Source organism: Schistocerca piceifrons, chromosome 3 (genome assembly GCF_021461385.2).
Source record: "Schistocerca piceifrons isolate TAMUIC-IGC-003096 chromosome 3, iqSchPice1.1, whole genome shotgun sequence".
Classification (NCBI taxonomy): Eukaryota; Metazoa; Arthropoda; class Insecta; order Orthoptera; family Acrididae; genus Schistocerca; species Schistocerca piceifrons.
This window is the reverse complement of record NC_060140.1, coordinates 95031099-95048415: the sequence shown is the minus strand read 5'-3', so window position 1 is coordinate 95048415 and position 17317 is coordinate 95031099. Positions and strand designations below refer to the sequence as shown.

Sequence of the window (17317 nt, the reverse complement as noted above, 5' to 3'; positions counted from 1 at the left end):
TATGATCTCCATATATATTATAAAAACTGATGTATGTATGTTCCACATCTCCTAAAGCACTGATCATTTCAATCAAACTTGGTACACACATCCGTCACTGTCAGTCAACAATCACTGTTGGAGTAATGACCACCTACATATCACAGGAGATATGACATCACAAACAATGAGATGTGTGAAAAAGAGCCACATCATGCATGACATTTAAATTTATTACTTGTATGGTACTAACTCTATTTTCAATAAATTTCGCAGGTAGTATCCACATATGCCACTAAATGCACCTCCAAATGTGTGACACCACACATAGTTCAGGAGGTATGAGATCATAAACACTGAGATGCATGCAAAAATGGACAAAAATTGGCAAAATGAATACCTGGGCAACACTGGGTTTATCAGCTGGTTTATGATAAACAAACACAGCCTGTTATACCTATAAAGATGAGTCAGTGTTGTCAGCTTCAGGTATGCTGCTTAAGCTTTAAGTAAATATAAACTAGCTGTTCAAGCCATCTGTTATTACCAATAGGACCTTAGCAATTCCAATAAAATGCTCTTGGTATAAAACAGGCAAAATTAATTTCTGCATTTAAAGTGGTAATAAACTGCAGTGAGGGATAGGTGACCCATTGATTTGTTTCACACTTTAAGTTGCAATGCTATTCAAACAAAGTGTTCGCATGAATTATAGTAATTGCCCAGGGACTGATGGGAGCAGTGGAGGTGGAGTGGTGGGGGTAGGTAAGATTAGCTAAAAGTTTAAGTTCTACAAGACCTTGTTAAAGTAACAGATTTTCTTTTCTGTAACGGTGTGTTTTGTTGTTTATGCTCTTTATCTTGAATGGTGAATTTATTATGATCACTCTTCTTGATGTTAGATAAACGCAACAAATCAAATCATGATAAATTATTGAAAAAAATCAGGTTCCCTCATGAAACAAGGGCAATGTTCACCAATATGAAGATCACTGTGAATTTTTCCAGATTTTTCAGCCACATTTACTGTAAGTAATGATTCCCCTTGCAACTTCTCAAAGTAATCTGCACCATTCTCTATGTTTTAGTGGCATTCCTCAGGACTGGGAGTTTAAATATATCACAATTTGGACAAAAGAGCTTCACCTGGACTTTTAAATACTTGTTCCTGCTAGTTTTACCTGGCTTCTGAAAACATGCAATATTCACATATAGCAAGGCATGTAGAATAGAGATGCAGAAGACCAACTGTCTCATATGGGGCTCATCTCTGGGAATGACTCACAAGCAGACTAACATTTAGTTTTTGTATGGCCATTCTTCTGACTGATGGTCTGTGGGGCTTCAACTGTTCACTTGCATAATAAATGAAACACCTACATCCAGCATTCTGATGACCTTTCTACTACATTGCAACCAGGTTTGGGGACTCAGTACATCATCTTCAGGCCATATCTGCTTCTGTGGGTCTGAACTCCAATCATTTACACAATCCCATTAGTGATAACCATAGTTGCAGACACAACATCGCTGTTATAGTATTCTACAAAAGCCAATTCATAGATGTTGGCCATTGATGGGATCATGTATATGACTGAAGTTGACCCCCTCAGGTCAGTTAAGGCCTGAAGATGGTTTACTGAGCCACCAAAACTTGTTGCAATACAATAAAATAGCATTAAGACAACAGCTGCACATGTTTCAGTTTTGTACGTAAGACTGACATTTTGTTTTGCATTGTACTGACATATGTTCGCATACCATGTTTAGCAGTGACAATGTATTGTAAGCAGTGGCAGGAGCATTTGATCATAATAATATGAGGGTGGTTTGAAAAGTTCTCAGAACGGAATATAAAAAAAGTACTTACATGTCTGAAACTTTTTTTATTTTTTAATGTAGTTTCCTTGTAAATTAATGCAGTTGGTCCAACAATGTTCCAGTGCCTTGATCCCCTCTCGAAAATTAGTTTCCTCTGAGCCTGTAAAATGTAGTTTCCTTGTAGACTAATGCACTTGGTCTAACGATGTTCCAATGCCTTGATTCCATCTTGAAAATTAGTTTCCTCCAGGCCTGCAAAATAGTTGTCAACTCCGGCTATCAATTCTTCGTTTAAAGTGAACCTTTGTCCACATAGAAAAATTTTCAATTTTGGGAAGAGGTGGAAGTCTGATGGAGCCATATCAGGTGAATAAGGCAAGTGTGGCAACAATTCATACCTTTGTTTGTGTAATTTTGATATGGCGATGGCACATGTGTGCGGGCGTGCATTGTCTTGACAGAAGATGACTTTCTTCCTTGCTAAACCTGACCATTTTTCACGTATCTTTTGTTGCAATTTGTTCAGGAGGTTAGCATAGTATTCTCCAGTAATTTTTTGACCAGTGGGGAGATAATCAACAAGCAGAATCCCCTTCGCATCCCAGAACCCTTATACCATGACCTTTCCCGCTGAAGGAATTGTCTTTGCTTTCTTTGGTGGCAGAGAATCAGCATGTTTCCACTGCTTTGACTGCTGTTTTGTCTCTGGGGTATAGTAGTGCATCCAAGTTTCATCTGTAATCACAAACCAGTGTAAAAAATCTTGTCTGTTTTTCCTAAAATGGGCCAAACATTGTTCCAATAGGTCCATTATCATGCGTTTTTGATCCAGCATCAAGAGTTGCGGACCCATCTTGCAGATAATTTTTTCATTTCTAATTCTTCTCTTAAAATGTGATATACCATTTCAGATGGCATCTGGCAAGCGTGAGCAATTTCACGCAATTTCAGTCAGCGATCCTCCATGACCATTTTGTGCACTTTTGCAATGATTTCTGGAGTAGTGACACATCTTGGCTGACCACTGCTTAGATCATCATCTAAACTCTCCTGACCAAATTTAAATTCATTTGTCCACTTGGCAACAGTTGAATATGAAGGAGCAGAGTCCCCCAGTGTATTCTGGAAATCAGCATGAATGAGCCTTCATACTTTTCTTTACAAAGTACTTAATCACCTCTCGAATCAATTTTTTCCATCTTCACAAATCACTATGTGGGAACAACAACAGTGTCACATCACCAGCACAGCTTTCTTCCAACAGCACTGAAGTGGCACGTGTTTACAGGCAACGGTCCAATGAATATCACATGGACAACTCATTGCGCTAGCACTGACATCTCATGCAGTTCCGAGAACTTTTCAAACCACTCTCATACAGCATTCCTCATCTATCAACCCTTGTCTCCTGCTGTATTGCTGTGAGATTACGAAGCAACCACCTAGATTAACTGCAGTCTGTTTAAAATTACTTGATAGTTGACATTTGTCACTTGTTGCTAAGTTGGCCGCTGGCTACTGCTCAATTACAGATAACAAACAAACATGGCATGTCAATTCACAAGTGCTGTCAATGCATAACACAGATCAGTGTTGGAAGTGGCAGCTGCAAGGTATGTCGGAAATACGAGATGCTCTGTCAACAGCTGATTTTAAGTGACCAATGATTTAACAGCAGTAGGAGACACATTTTGTAACCCTGACTTTAAACTCATGTCCTAAGCTAACCACAACCTTGGGACATGTAACATATCCAGGAAAGCAGTGGTCAACAATTTGTGGCAAAAATAAAATCATGATCCTCCTCTTCATGGTTATTAAAGCTAACATCTACTGGCAATTTCAGTTTGAGCACTTTCAGCAAACTGTAATTTCTCGTTACACTGTTTACATGAAACTATCCTCACATTAGCAATACGAACTGCAATGTTACCAACTGATGGGCAGTCCATGTTGCCACATTGTTGCAGATTACAGATGACAAACAGAACAAAACAGAATGACAGGAAGAAAAATAAGAGCAAATAACAACATCAATATGATGATGACAATAATGTGTCGAGGAATTAGAAATAAAAAATTATGTTAATTGAATAAATATGATAATCAAACTCTTTTGATTAGATTTATAAATAAAAGAATTCCACACCATTTGACATTCTGCATGGCAACTAGCTTCTTTGGGGATATCTGAAGGATAATATCTATAAGAACAATTCTTACACAATTGACCAACACAACACTGAAGACAAAACAGCCTGCATAAGTGTAGCACCCATCCAAAAAGTAGCAGCCAACACAAAGAATTGTGTTGAGGAATGTGTTGCAGCACATAGAGGCTGTTTCCAGCATCTATTATGAGCAAATGTATATTGTGAGTGTATACATTATAAGTACATTAATAAAGGTTTGAATGTAGAGTTGCATAACTTCTGGCTCACACTGTACAAGAAATTATTATTTTGGATGCATTTCTGTGGGCGTCCATGCTAAATCTAGAAATCTACATCTACATGTGTACTCTACAAACCACCAAGAGGTGTGAGGCAGAGGGTCCCCGCCCATTGTCCCAATTATTAGAGTTTCTTTCCTCTTTCCATTCACATATGTTGTGGGGAGACGATTGTTTCAATGCCTTCCTGTGCAGTATTTATTCTAATCTTATCCTCGTGATCCTTACTGGTTGTTGTTGTTGTTGTTGTTGTTGTTGTTGTTGCAGTTCATTCCTAGACACATCATTTAAAGCCAGTTCTTGAAATTTTGTTATAGGGTTTTTCGGGGTAGTTTATTCCTATCTTCAAGATTCTTCCAGTTGAGTTCCTTCAGTGTCTCTGTATGACTCAAACAAACCTGTGACCATTTGTGCTGTCCTTCTCTGTATGCATTCAATATCCCCTGTTAGTCTTATTTCGTATGTGTCCCACATACTTGAGCAATATTCTGGGAGCAGTTGCACAAGTAACTGCACTTCCTCAGTATTCTACTAATAAATCAACATCTAAAACCTGCTTTACCCATGACTAAGCCTATGAGATCATTCCATTTCATATCCCTACAAAATGATGCACCAAAGTATTTGTACCAGCAGGCTGATTCCAACAGTGACTCATTGATACTTGTCATAGGATACTACATTTTTTTTCTTTTTGTGAAGGGCACAATTTTACAATTCTGAACATTTAAACAAGTTGCGAATCTTTTCACCATGCTGAAATTTTATCAAGATCCAACTGAATATTTATACAGCGTCTTTCAGACAGCACTTCATTATAGATAACTGCATGATCTGCAAAAAGTCTTAGGTTACTATTAATATTGTCTGCAACATCATTAATTACAACATGAACATCATGGGTCTCAACACACTGCCCTGGGGCACACCTGAAGTTACTTCTACATCTGACGATGACTCTCCGCTGTGTCCTTCCTATCAAAAATTCCTCAGTACAGTCACAAATTTCACTCGATACCTCATTTCAATGTACTTTTGACGATAAGTGTAGGTGGGGTACTGAGTTGAATGCTTCTCAGAAATTGAAAAATACTGCATCTACTTGACTGTCTTGATCCAAAGCTTTGAGTATGTCACGTGAGAAAAATGTGAGGTGGGTTTCACACAATCAGTGTTTCCAGAATCCGTGCTGTTTGTCATGAAGGACATCATTCTGTTCGAGATACCTTGTTATGTCTAAGCTCAGAATATGTTATAAGATTCTACAATAAACTGATGTCAAGGACACTGGGCGGTACTTTTGTGGAAGACTTCCACTACCCTCCCTGTAGACGGATGTGACCTGTGCTTTTTCCAAAAACTGGACACAGTTTTTTGTTCATGGGATCTACGACAGATTATACCGGGTGACATTTATTGAACTATATATAAAATACATAAATTAGTTACAAACTACGGCGTGCACACACTTTATTCAACACGTAAATGTCACTACAGATATTCAATATGCCTACAGTCAATGGTGATGATGTGGCGCACACGGATAGTGAAATTTTGCATGACTTGCTGAAGTGTCGGAATAATGATGTTGTCAGTGACCTCCTGAATGGGTGTTTTCAGCTCACCAATGATTATGGGGGTCATTGCTGTACATTTTGCATTTAATATAGCCCCCCAAAAAAAGAGTCGCTTGTGCTCAGATCTGGAAAATATGGTGGCGAATAGAGGCCCATGCCAGTGGCCTCTGGGTACCCTAGAGCCAGAATGCGATCCCCAAAGTGCTCCTCCAAGACATCACTCTCCTGATTCGATGGGGTCGATCTCCGTCTTGCACGAACCACATCTTGTCGAAATCAGGATCACTTTGGATTATGGGGATGAATTTATATTCCAAAACCTTCACATACCATTCGGTAGTCAGCATGCAGTTCAGGAATATTGCACCAATTCTAGAATGAAATATCCACTCTACAATGGAGTGTGCGCTGATATGAAACTTCCTGGGAGATTAAGACTGTGTGCTGGGCCGAGACTCGAGCTCGGGACCTTTGCCTTTTGCAGGCAAGTGCTCTACCAACTAACCTACCCAAGCACGACTCACACCCCGTCCTCACAGCTTTAATTCCGCCAGTACCTCTCCTCCTACCTTCCAAACTTCACAGAAGCCCTCGTGCGCACCTTGCAGAACTAGCACTCCCAGAAGAAAGGATATTGCGGAGACATGGCTTAGCCACAGCCTGGGGGTTGTTTCTATAATGAAATTTCCACTCTACTGCGGAGTGTGAGCTATTATGAAACTTCGTGGCAGAGTAAAACTGTGTGCTGGACCGAGACTCGAACTCGGGACCTTTGCCTTTTGCGGGCAAGTGCTCTACCAACTGAGCTACCCAAGCACGACTCACGCCCCGTCCTCACCGCTTTAATTCCGCCAGTACCTCGCCTTCTACCTGCCAGGAAGTTTCATATCAGTGCACACTCTGCTGTAGAGTGAAAGCCATTTCTCCGCAATATGCTTTCTTCCGGGAGTGCTAGTTCTGCAAGGTTCGCAGGAGGGCTCCTGTGAAGTTTGGAAGGTAGGAGGCGAGGTACTGGCGGAATTAAAGCTGTGAGGACGAGGCGTGAGTCGTGCTTGGGTAGCTCAGTTGGTAGAGCACTTGCCCGTGAAAGGCAAATGTCCCGAGTTCGAGTCTCGGTCCGGCACACAGTTTTAATCTGCCACGAAGTTTCATCGCACCAATTATTGCGTGACTGGAGATTGCACACCACACAATCACCTGTCGAGGGTGAAGAGACTTCTCGATCGCAAAACGCGGAATCTCAGTCCCCCAAATGATCTAATTTTGTTTGTTGACAAACCCATCGAAACAAGAGTAGGCTTCATCACTAAACCGAACCATACAATTCCCATCGCGCCCGGTGGTCAATTGTGCAGTTTGAACGTCCTAACGCAAACCGTTCGGAAGCTATGACGATTTTATTTCATATAGTTCAAATAATTGTCAGCCTGCAGTTAGAAGAGTGGCTAATTCGGTACAGAATCTGATAGGGATTCCATCGGGTCCTGGAGATTTCTTCGACTTTAACGATTTCAGCTGCTTCTCAACACCACTGACAGTAATACTTATTTCAAGATTTTGAACATGGCTGCAACAGCAACTGTTGAAATTCTTCAGGATAAAGGATGACAGCCAAAAACAGTTGCAGGATAAAAATTTATTAAAATTCTTGACCAAAGTTTCGGTACATATAAATATACCTTCATCAGAAGTAAAAAATCTAAAATTACATCATGCAATGGAGATTAATAAAACAATTGTGCCACGATGAAGGTATATTTATATGTACCGAAACTTTGGTCAAGAATTTTAATAAATTTTTATCCTGCAACTGTTTTTGGCTGTCATCCTTTATCGTGAATACTTATTTCATTACGCAACACTATCAGGTTCGTCTGTCAGCTAAGGTACGAGCGGGTACTCACGACGTTGTAGAAGACGGCGAGGCCGTAGTCGTGCCTGCGCTGCGTGAGCGGCGCGTGGTGGTCGGCGGCTGCGTCCTGCTCGGTGAGCAGGTCGAACGCCATGAGGTTGACGAAGTGGAGGCGGCGCGCCAGCCGCGCCACGTCGTAGCCGTCCTCGACGCGGAAGCGCGACGGCGACACGGACGCGCTCAGGACGCTGCCGCGCGGCGCGAACGCCTCCGCCAGCTCCTCCACCAGCAGCGAGAAGTGCTCCTTCTCGCGCGCAGACCCGCCCATGTCCGCCGCGCCTGGACGGAAACAGCGTCGCTTGTGAACCGGTGGCAGCACTGAAGCGCCAAAGAAACTGGTATAGGCAAGCGTATTCACATACAGAGATACGTAAACAGGCAGAACACGGCGCTGCGGTCGTCAACGCCTGTTGTTGTTGTGGTTTTCAGTCCTGAGACTGGTTTGATGCAGCTCTCCATGCTACTCTATCCTGTGCAAGCTGTTTCATCTCCCAGTACCTACTGCAACCTACATACTTCTGAATCTGTTTTATGTATTCATCTTTTGGTCTCCCTCTACGATTTTTACCCTCCACGCTGCCCTCCAATGCTAAATTTGTGATCCCTTGATGCCTCAGAACATGTCCTACCAACCGATCCCTTCTTCTAGTCAAGTTGTGCCACAAACTTCTCTTCTCCCCAATCCTATTCAACACCTCCTCATTAGTTATGTGATCTACCCATCTAATCTTCAGCATTATTCTGTAGCATCACATTTCGAAAGCTTCTATTCTCTTCTTGTCCGAACTATTTATCGCCCATGTTTCACTTCCATACATGGCTACACTCCATACAAATACTCTCAGAAACGACTTCCTCACACTTACATCTATACCCGATGTTAACAAATTTCTCTTCCCCAGAAACGCTTACCTTGCCATTGCCAGTCTACATTTTATATCTTCTCTACTTCGACCATCATCAGTTATTTTGCTCCCCAAATAGCAAAACTCCTTTACTACTGTAAGTGGCTCATTTCCTAATCTAATTCCCTCAGCATCACCCGACTTAATTCGACTACATTCCATTGTCCTCGCTTTGCTTTTGTTGATGTTCATCTTATATCCTCCTTTCAAGACACTGTCCATTCCGTTCAACTGCTCTTCCAAGTCCTTTGGTGTCTCTGATAGAATTACAATGTCATCGGCGAACCTCAAAGTTTTTATTTCTTCTCCATGGATTTTAATACCTACTCCGAATTTTTCTTTTGTTTCCTTCACTGCTTGCTCAACATACAGATTGAATAACATCGGGGATAGGCTACAACCCTGTCTCACTCCCTTCCCAACCACTGCTTGCCTGTCATGTCCCTCGACTCTTATAACTGCCATCTGGTTTCTGTACAAATTGTAAATAGCCTTTCGCTCCCTATCGTTTACCCCTGCCACCTTCAGAATTTGAAAGGGAGTATTCCAGTCAACATTGTCAAAAGCTTTCTCTAAGTCTACAAATGCTAGAAACATAGGTTTGCCTCTCCTTAATCTAGCTTCTAAGATAAGCCGTAGGGTCAGTATTGCCTCACGTGTTCCAATATTTGTACGGAATCCAAACTGACCTTCCCCAAGGTCGGCTTCTACCAGTTTTTCCATTGGTCTGTAAAGAATTCGCGTTAATATTTTGCAGCCGTGACTTATTAAACTGATAGTTCGGTAATTTTCACATCTATCAATTCCTGCTTTCTTTGGGACGTCAACGCCTATATAAGACGAAAAGCGTCTGGCGCAGTTGTTAGACCAGTTACTGCTGCTACGAGGGTCACTCCAAAAGAAATGCACACAATTTTTTTTAATCCATCTTTTATTCTACATGTTTCAAAGTTTTACAGTTTGTAGATACATCATTCAGGAATAATATCTTCATTTCTCCACATACTTTCCATCCCTATCAACTGCCGTACGCCATCTTGGAACCAGCGCCTGTATACCCGCACGGTAAAATTCTGGACCAACCTGTTGGAGCCACTGTTTGGCAGCGTGCGCAAAGGAGTCATCATCTTCAAACCTTGCTCCACGAAGAGAGTCTTTCAGTTTCCCAAAGAGATGATAGTCACACGGAGCCAGGTCAGGACTGTAAGGCGGGTGTTCCAGTGTTGTCCATCAGAGTTTTGTGATCGCTTCCATGGTTTTTTGACAGACATGTGGCCGTGCATCGTCGTGTAATAGCAAAACATCCTGCTTTTGCCGAACTTGAAGTGTCTTCAGTGTCGTCACATATGCATCAGAATTTATGGTGATTCCACTTGGCATGATGTCCACAAGCAAGAGTCCTTCGGAGTCGGTAAACACCGTAGCCATAACTTTTAAAGCAGAAGGTGTGGTTCCGATTTTTTTTTCTCGGCTGAATTTGCATCATGCCACTCCATTGATTGCCTCTTCGTCTCTGGTGAAAAATGATGGAGCCATGTTTAATCACCTGTCACAATTCTTCCAATAAATTCAACTCCACCATTCTCATAGTGTTCCAAAAGTTCGCTGCATACCGTTTTTCTTGTTTCTTTTTGAGCCACTGTCAACATCCTGGGAACCCACCTGGCACAAACCTTTTTTAACGCCGTACTTTCAGTATTCTGCAAACACATCCTTCCCCTATCCCAACGTAGCTTGACAATTCGTTCACTGTGATGCGTCTGTCAGCAGTCACCAATTCGTTAACTCTCTGCACATTGTCTGGAGTGTGTGCAGTACAAGGCCTGCTGCTGCGAGGACAATCCTCAATATTGCCGTGCCCGCTTTCATCATATAACGTGCTTGCCCACCGACTAACTACTGCGATCGACAGCAACATCTCCATACACCTTTTTCAACCTCTTATGGATGTTTCCCACTGTCTCGTTTTTACAGCAGAGGAATTCTATGACAGCACGTTGCTTCTGACGAACGTCAAGTGTAGCAGCGATCTTGAAGACATGCTGTGACGGCGCCACTCACGGGAACAGGTTGAACTAAGTTTGAAAACAAGCGGGAAGAATGTATCTACACACTGTAAAAGTTACACACATGCAGAATGAAAACTGTATTTTTACAAAAATAATGTGCATTTTTCATTTGGAGTGACCCTCGTACAATGGCAGGTTAGCAAGATTTGTGAGTTTGAACGTAGTGTTACATTCGGCGCACGACTGATGGGACACAACATCTCCGAGGTAGCGATGAAGTGAAGATTTTCCCGTACGACCATTTCACGAGTGAACCGTGAATATCGGGAATCTGGTAAAACGCCAAATCTCGACATCGCTGCGGCCGGAAAAATATCCTGCAAGAGCGGGACCAACGACGACTGAAGAGAGGCGCAACCCATCCGCAAACTGCTGCAGATTTCAATGGTGAGCCATCAACAAGTGTCAGCGTGCGAACATCGTCAATATGGACTCTCGGAGCCGAAGGCCTGCTCACGTACCCTTGATGACTGCACGACACAAAGCTTTACACCTTGCATGGGCCTGTCAATACCGACATTGGACTGTTGATGAATGGAAACATCTTGGCGTGTCCGACAAGCATCGTTTGAAATTGTATCGACCGTATGGACATGTATGGGTATGGAGACAGCCTCATGGATCCATGGACCCTTGATCTCAGCACGGGACTGTTCAAACTATTGGAGGCTCTGTAATGGGCGTGTGCAGTTGGAGTGATGTGGGACCCCTGATACGTCTAGATACGACTCTGGCAGGTGACATGTACGTAAGCATCTTGTCTACTCACCTGCATCCATTTATGTCCATTGTGTATTCCGACGGGCGTGGGTAATTCCAGCAGGACAATGCAACATCCCACACGTCTAGAATTGGACACTATTCTGAGTTTAAACACTTCCGCTGGCCACCAAACTTCCCAGACATGAACATTATTTAGCGTATCTGGGATCCCTCGCAACGTGCTGTTCAGAAGAGATCTACACCCCCTCGCACTCTTACGGATTTATGGACAGCCCTGCAGCATTCATGGTGTTAATTCCCTCCATCCGTACTGCAAGTATTAGGCGAGTCCATGCCACATCGTGTTGCGGCACTTCTGCGTGCTCGCTGGGGCCCTATAGAATATCAGGCACGAGTACCAGTATCTTTGTCTCTTCATGTATTTTCCTCTGTGTGATTACATTATCGCTACGAACAGGAAAATATCGCGAAAACGACAACGCGATGCCGAGCAAAAAAGTTACATTTGAGGATGGGAGTTTGATAATATTAATAATTGACAGTTAGCGAATGATAAAACTGCATTTTGACTTAAAAACTTCCTCAAGGCTGAGTTTTGTGTATAATCTTAAAATACAGTCCTAAAATAACATTTCATTTCCTGCGAAACAAGCATTGATGTGACGACTACAATAGTGTCGTATCGGCTTTTTTAGCAACTGTCAATTTTGGCAAATAAACCTGGAATTTGGCAAAAAGTATTAAATTTTACAATCAATCGAATACGGCACAAAATACCGAATTTGGCAAAACAAATAACTGAATTTGGCAAAAAAACGCCAAATTTTGCAATAAATTACGCTGAATTACAACACCGAATTTGTCAAAAATAACGATTTCCACAACAATGACAATTAACCTGGCAAAAATATCAATTAATCTGCCAAAAGAAAAACCATGAATCTGGCAAAAAATATCAATGAACCTGGTAAAAAAAACTCAAGGAATCTGGAAAAAAATAGCAACGAATTGGGCGTAAAGATAACGCCGAATTCGGCAACAAATCTGGCCAAAGAAAACACCAAATCTGACAATAAAATAAAGCGATTTTTTCAAACTGCCAAAGCTGCATGGGCGGCTGTAGAGGCAGCATAGCTGAATATTTTTGCAGAGCCTTCAAACGGCTTAAGGAGCCGGGCAGAAGGAGGTCCGACACCATTTTCGGAGGTATGCCATGACTTTTGTCACCTCAGTTTTGTTAATATCCACGAACACTAGAATGACCAGTCTGTAGCCAAAATGGCAAACTTACATCTTTTGTCGACTGCAGCTGCCTATTTCAATAACGTATCTTGCTTCTTGTATAAGCATTAGTAAATAATTCTTGTCCGATGTGGACGTATTAGAACACTACAACTGTTGGAATCAAAGGTAATTTATAATGAATTAGCTGCAACCAATTGCTTATATATATATATATATATATATATATATATATATATATATATATAGGGTTAGTCACCTAACGTTACCGCTACATATATTTCGTATATATATATATATATATATATATATATATATATATATATATATACAGGGTTAGTCACCTAACGTTACCGCTAGATATATTTCGTAAACCACATCAAATACTGACGAATCGATTCCACAGACCGAACGTGAGGAGAGGGGCTAGAGTAACTGGTTAATACAAACCATAAAAAAATGCACGGAAGTATATTTTTTAACACAAACCTACGTTTTTTAAAATGGAACCCCGTTAGTTTTGTTAGCACATCTGAACATATAAACAAATACGTAATCAGTGCCGTTTGTTGCATCGTAAAATGTTAAGTACATTCAGAGATATTGTAACCTAAAGTTGACGCTTGAGTACCACTCCTCCGCTGGTCGATGGTGTGTATCGGAGAGCACCGAATTACGTAGGGATCCAAAGGGAACGGTGATGGACCTTAGGTACAAAAGAGACTGGAACAGCACATTACGTCCACATGCTAACACCTTTTTATTGGTCTTTTTCACTGACGCACATGTACATTACCATGAGGGGTGAGGTACACGTACACACGTGGTTTCCGTTTTCAATTACAGAGTGGAAAAGAGTGTGTCCCGACATGTCAGGCCAAGAGATGTTCAATGTGGTGGCCATCATTTGCTGCACACAATTGCAATCTCTGGCGTAATGAATGTCGTACACGCCGCAGTACATCTGGTGTAATGTCGCCGCAGGCTGCCACAATACGTTGTTTCATATCCTCTGGGGTTGTAGGCACATCACGGTACACATTCTCCTTAACGTACCCCACAGAAAGAAGTCCAGAGGTGTAAGATCAGGAGAACGGGGTGGCCAATTTAGGCGTCCTCCACGTCCTATGAAACGCCCGTCGAACATCCTGTCAAGGGTCAGCCTAGTGTTAATTGCGGAATGTGCAGGTGCACCATCATGCTGATACCACATACGTCGACGCGTTTCCAGTGGGACATTTTCGAGCGACGTTGGCAGATCATTCTGTAGAAACGCGATGTATGTTGCAGCTGTTTGGGCCCCTGCAATGAAGTGAGGACCCAATGAGGTGGTCGCCAATGATTCCGCACCATACATTTACAGTCCACGGTCGCTGTCGCTCTACCTGTCTGAGGCAGCGAGGATTGTCCACGGACCAGTAATGCATGTTCCGTAGATTCACTGCCCCGAGGTTTGTGAAACCCGCTTCATCGGTAAACAGGTAGAACTGCAACGCATTCTCTGTTAATGCCCATTGACAGAATTGCACTCGATGATTAAAGTCTTCACCATGTAATTGCAGATGTAGCGACACATGAAACGGGTTAAAGCGGTGACGATGCAGTATGCGCATGACACTACTTTGACTCAGTCCACCGGCTCTCGCAATGTCCCGTGTACTCATGTGTGGGTTCATGGCAACAGCAGCTAACACACCAACTGCACCCGCTTCTCCTGTGACGGGCCTGTTACGGACCCGTTTGCGTGCTACGACCATACCTGTTGCATACAGTTGGCGGTAGATGTTTTGCAATGCGCGGCACGTTGGATGCTCTCTGTCCAGGTACCGTTCTGCATACACCCTGCAGGCTTCAGCTGCATTTCGTCGACACTCGCCATAGATGAGTATCATCTCCGCCTTTTCAGAGTTCGAATACACCATGGTCACAGTTCCTACAACACTACACTATTACAGACGTCTGGTAACACGGTGTACTACAGTTGGTCTGCGTGCGGAGACGAATGCAGAATAACAATAGTAGCAAGCGCTACATGCGGACACTGCGACAGTTAGACCAAACCACAACAGTGCACTACAGCCACACTCGTAAACACGGTCGTCATCGTAAACATGTCCCTGCAAATGCTGCTCGCCGACCGTGGCCCGTGTTTGTTACAACGCTCAACTGAACGTCGGAGGTTTCAAGCGTCAACTTTAGGTTACAATATCTCCGGATGTAATTAACATTTTACAATGCAACTAACGGCACTGATTACGTATTTGTTCATATGATCAGATGTGCTAACAAAACTAACGTGGTTCCATTTAAAAAACGTAGGTTTGTGTTAAAAAAATACTTCCGTGCATTTTTCTATGGTTTGTATTAAACAATTACACTAGCCCCTCTCCTCACTTTCGGTCTGTGGAATCGGTTAGTCAGTATTTGATGTGGTTTACGAAATATCCAGCGGTAACGTTAGGTGACTATATATATATATATATATATATATATATATATGCCACGACATCTTGGTAGATGACTGTTGCAGTGTCTGTGTGTTTATGGGTTGCATTTTTTCATATGACTTGTCAGTCCAATGGCAGCACGGCATCTCTTGCCGCAATTGTCACAAGTGTATCTGCCTGCTGAGGCAGGAGCAGCAGTAGCATTGCGAAGCTTTTTCTGCCTTAATCTGTCTACCAAGCCTTCATCATGCTTCGACATTCCAGATGATATATCATCACGCCACTCTGGTCTCGTGCTAGCCCGTGCCTCCCATCTGTTTGTGTCGATTCCAAAGCTCTCCATATCTCGTTTACAGGAGTCCTTGAACCTCAATACAGAACGTCCTACATTGGCTATAGAGATCTCTCCAAGCATCACCTCACGTGGTAATCTCTCAGGATCCATACGGTGGACGTGTCCCAGCCAGCGGAGTCGTCTCTGCTTCAAGATAGCTGAAATACTGTTGCAGTTAGTTTTAGATAGCACTGCTTCGTTGGTTACTCGGTTCTTCCACGTTACTCCGAGGATGGATCTCAGGCACCGCATGTGGAAAGCATTAAGGCGACGTTCTTGTTTGGCATAGGTAGTCCATGTTTCTGATGCATACAAAAGGATGCTTTTATGGACATTTATTTTTCCATGATAACATTTGAAGACGCCTGGCATCACATTTTCAGATGTTTACGAATATTTATGTGTGGTGTACATTGTTTCTTTACTGACACCAATGTAGAATTTTGCAACGGAAGTTTAGACAGCTGTTGTAAAAAGAAAGTAAAGAAACTATGTTCAATGCGCGTAAATAAATGTAAACATCCGAAGACGAAGTGAACATGAAATGTATGCACTCTCAAAAACACATATTCTTGGCATAATGTGATGGCGCGGCGTGTCAGGAAAGGAGTGCCATTCATATCGGTGCGTTGCGCCATAGATATTAACGTCGCGGACGCTATAAGTTTGACTCTGTATGGGCTAGGAGCGCTGCTGTCGTGTCACGTGACGAGGCGGCCCGCATGCGTTAAGTACCATAGAGTAAATAACTCTGGAGTGAGCATTGCGTTCTGCGCATGTTGTCAACATTAAACCAGGAGTGTCACGTGTTTTCGGTACCTCGCTGTGGGTGTGTGCTTTCTGCAACGTTTGAAGTTTATAATATCAAGAGTTTTTGTTGTGTTTCACCGTTTGTTGATAGTGTAATAGCGATGGTGAATTGCTTTCGTTGCTACGGATGCAAAGAAAAATATGTGAAAGGAGGGATAGTAACTTTTCATGGGTGCATACCATGTAGCTCTAATTATAGTTATCATATTAGTAAGAGACACTGTATATGTTTAAAAATTTCGAGACGCATTATAATTAAGGCTTGATTCTCTAGACCTATTTTTCTACGATTTTATGGCTATCTAATAGATATTACGGCTCGTACAAAAGCTTACAAACAATTGTTTCCTCTCGTAAATTTGCTAGTGGAACAAGAAAGGGAATGGAGAGTTGTTTCAGCAAATACTATCCTCCATGCATTTATCAGTGACTTGTCGATTATGTATATAGATTACTCAGTCTACCATTTATTTAATAAACTGGGAGCAAGTACGTAAATTGCGTTAAATAAATACTTCAAAGTGTCACCAGTAAGAAAAATTGTGCTCTAGGTCGCAAAAACGAGAAAATAAATACGCAGAAATAGCAGAAAAAAGGACGAATTAGCAGGGATATAATCGCTAATGTGTAACAAATTCGGTGTTTTTCGGACACTTGCAAAAGTACTAGTGTACTGTCAAGTCGTTTTGCAAGACTATCACTGCAAAAATGTACTTCAGGCTCTGTAATACTAAAAAGTGCCGTATCATACCGAAAACTACCAAAAATCGAGTGCATCTGAACTGTGACACCTATCGCAAGGAAGCAGAATGCAATATCACTTGCCCTTAAAAGTTATGTAGCTGGTTTATTCCCGGTATCAAATGGATACTGTTAAAATGTCTGCGCAACATATATAAATAATCCACGACACGTACGAAAAGAATCCATCTGTATTAGGGATGTAGTGACATTCTAAATATGCAGGGCGCTATACGGTCAAACACACGTCCCGAGAACACTTGACCAGCCGGCAATGTATGTTGACAACACAAAATCTTTTCTGC

General features: G+C 42.2%; 1 protein-coding gene and 1 non-coding gene across 2 annotated transcripts in view; both read right to left on the bottom strand.

The window, feature by feature from the left end:
- The window catches only part of LOC124788421 (probable chitinase 10), a 231877-nt gene that overhangs the window by 147626 nt on the left and 66934 nt on the right, over positions 1–17317 (bottom strand). The window contains exon 7 of the mRNA XM_047255688.1: positions 7734–8020. Coding sequence (XP_047111644.1) covers positions 7734–8020 — 287 coding nt within the window. The remainder of the gene's footprint in view (positions 1–7733; positions 8021–17317) is intronic.
- Trnal-caa lies at positions 6572–6646 on the bottom strand. The gene has a single exon. It is a non-coding gene; the product is annotated as a tRNA-Leu (tRNA).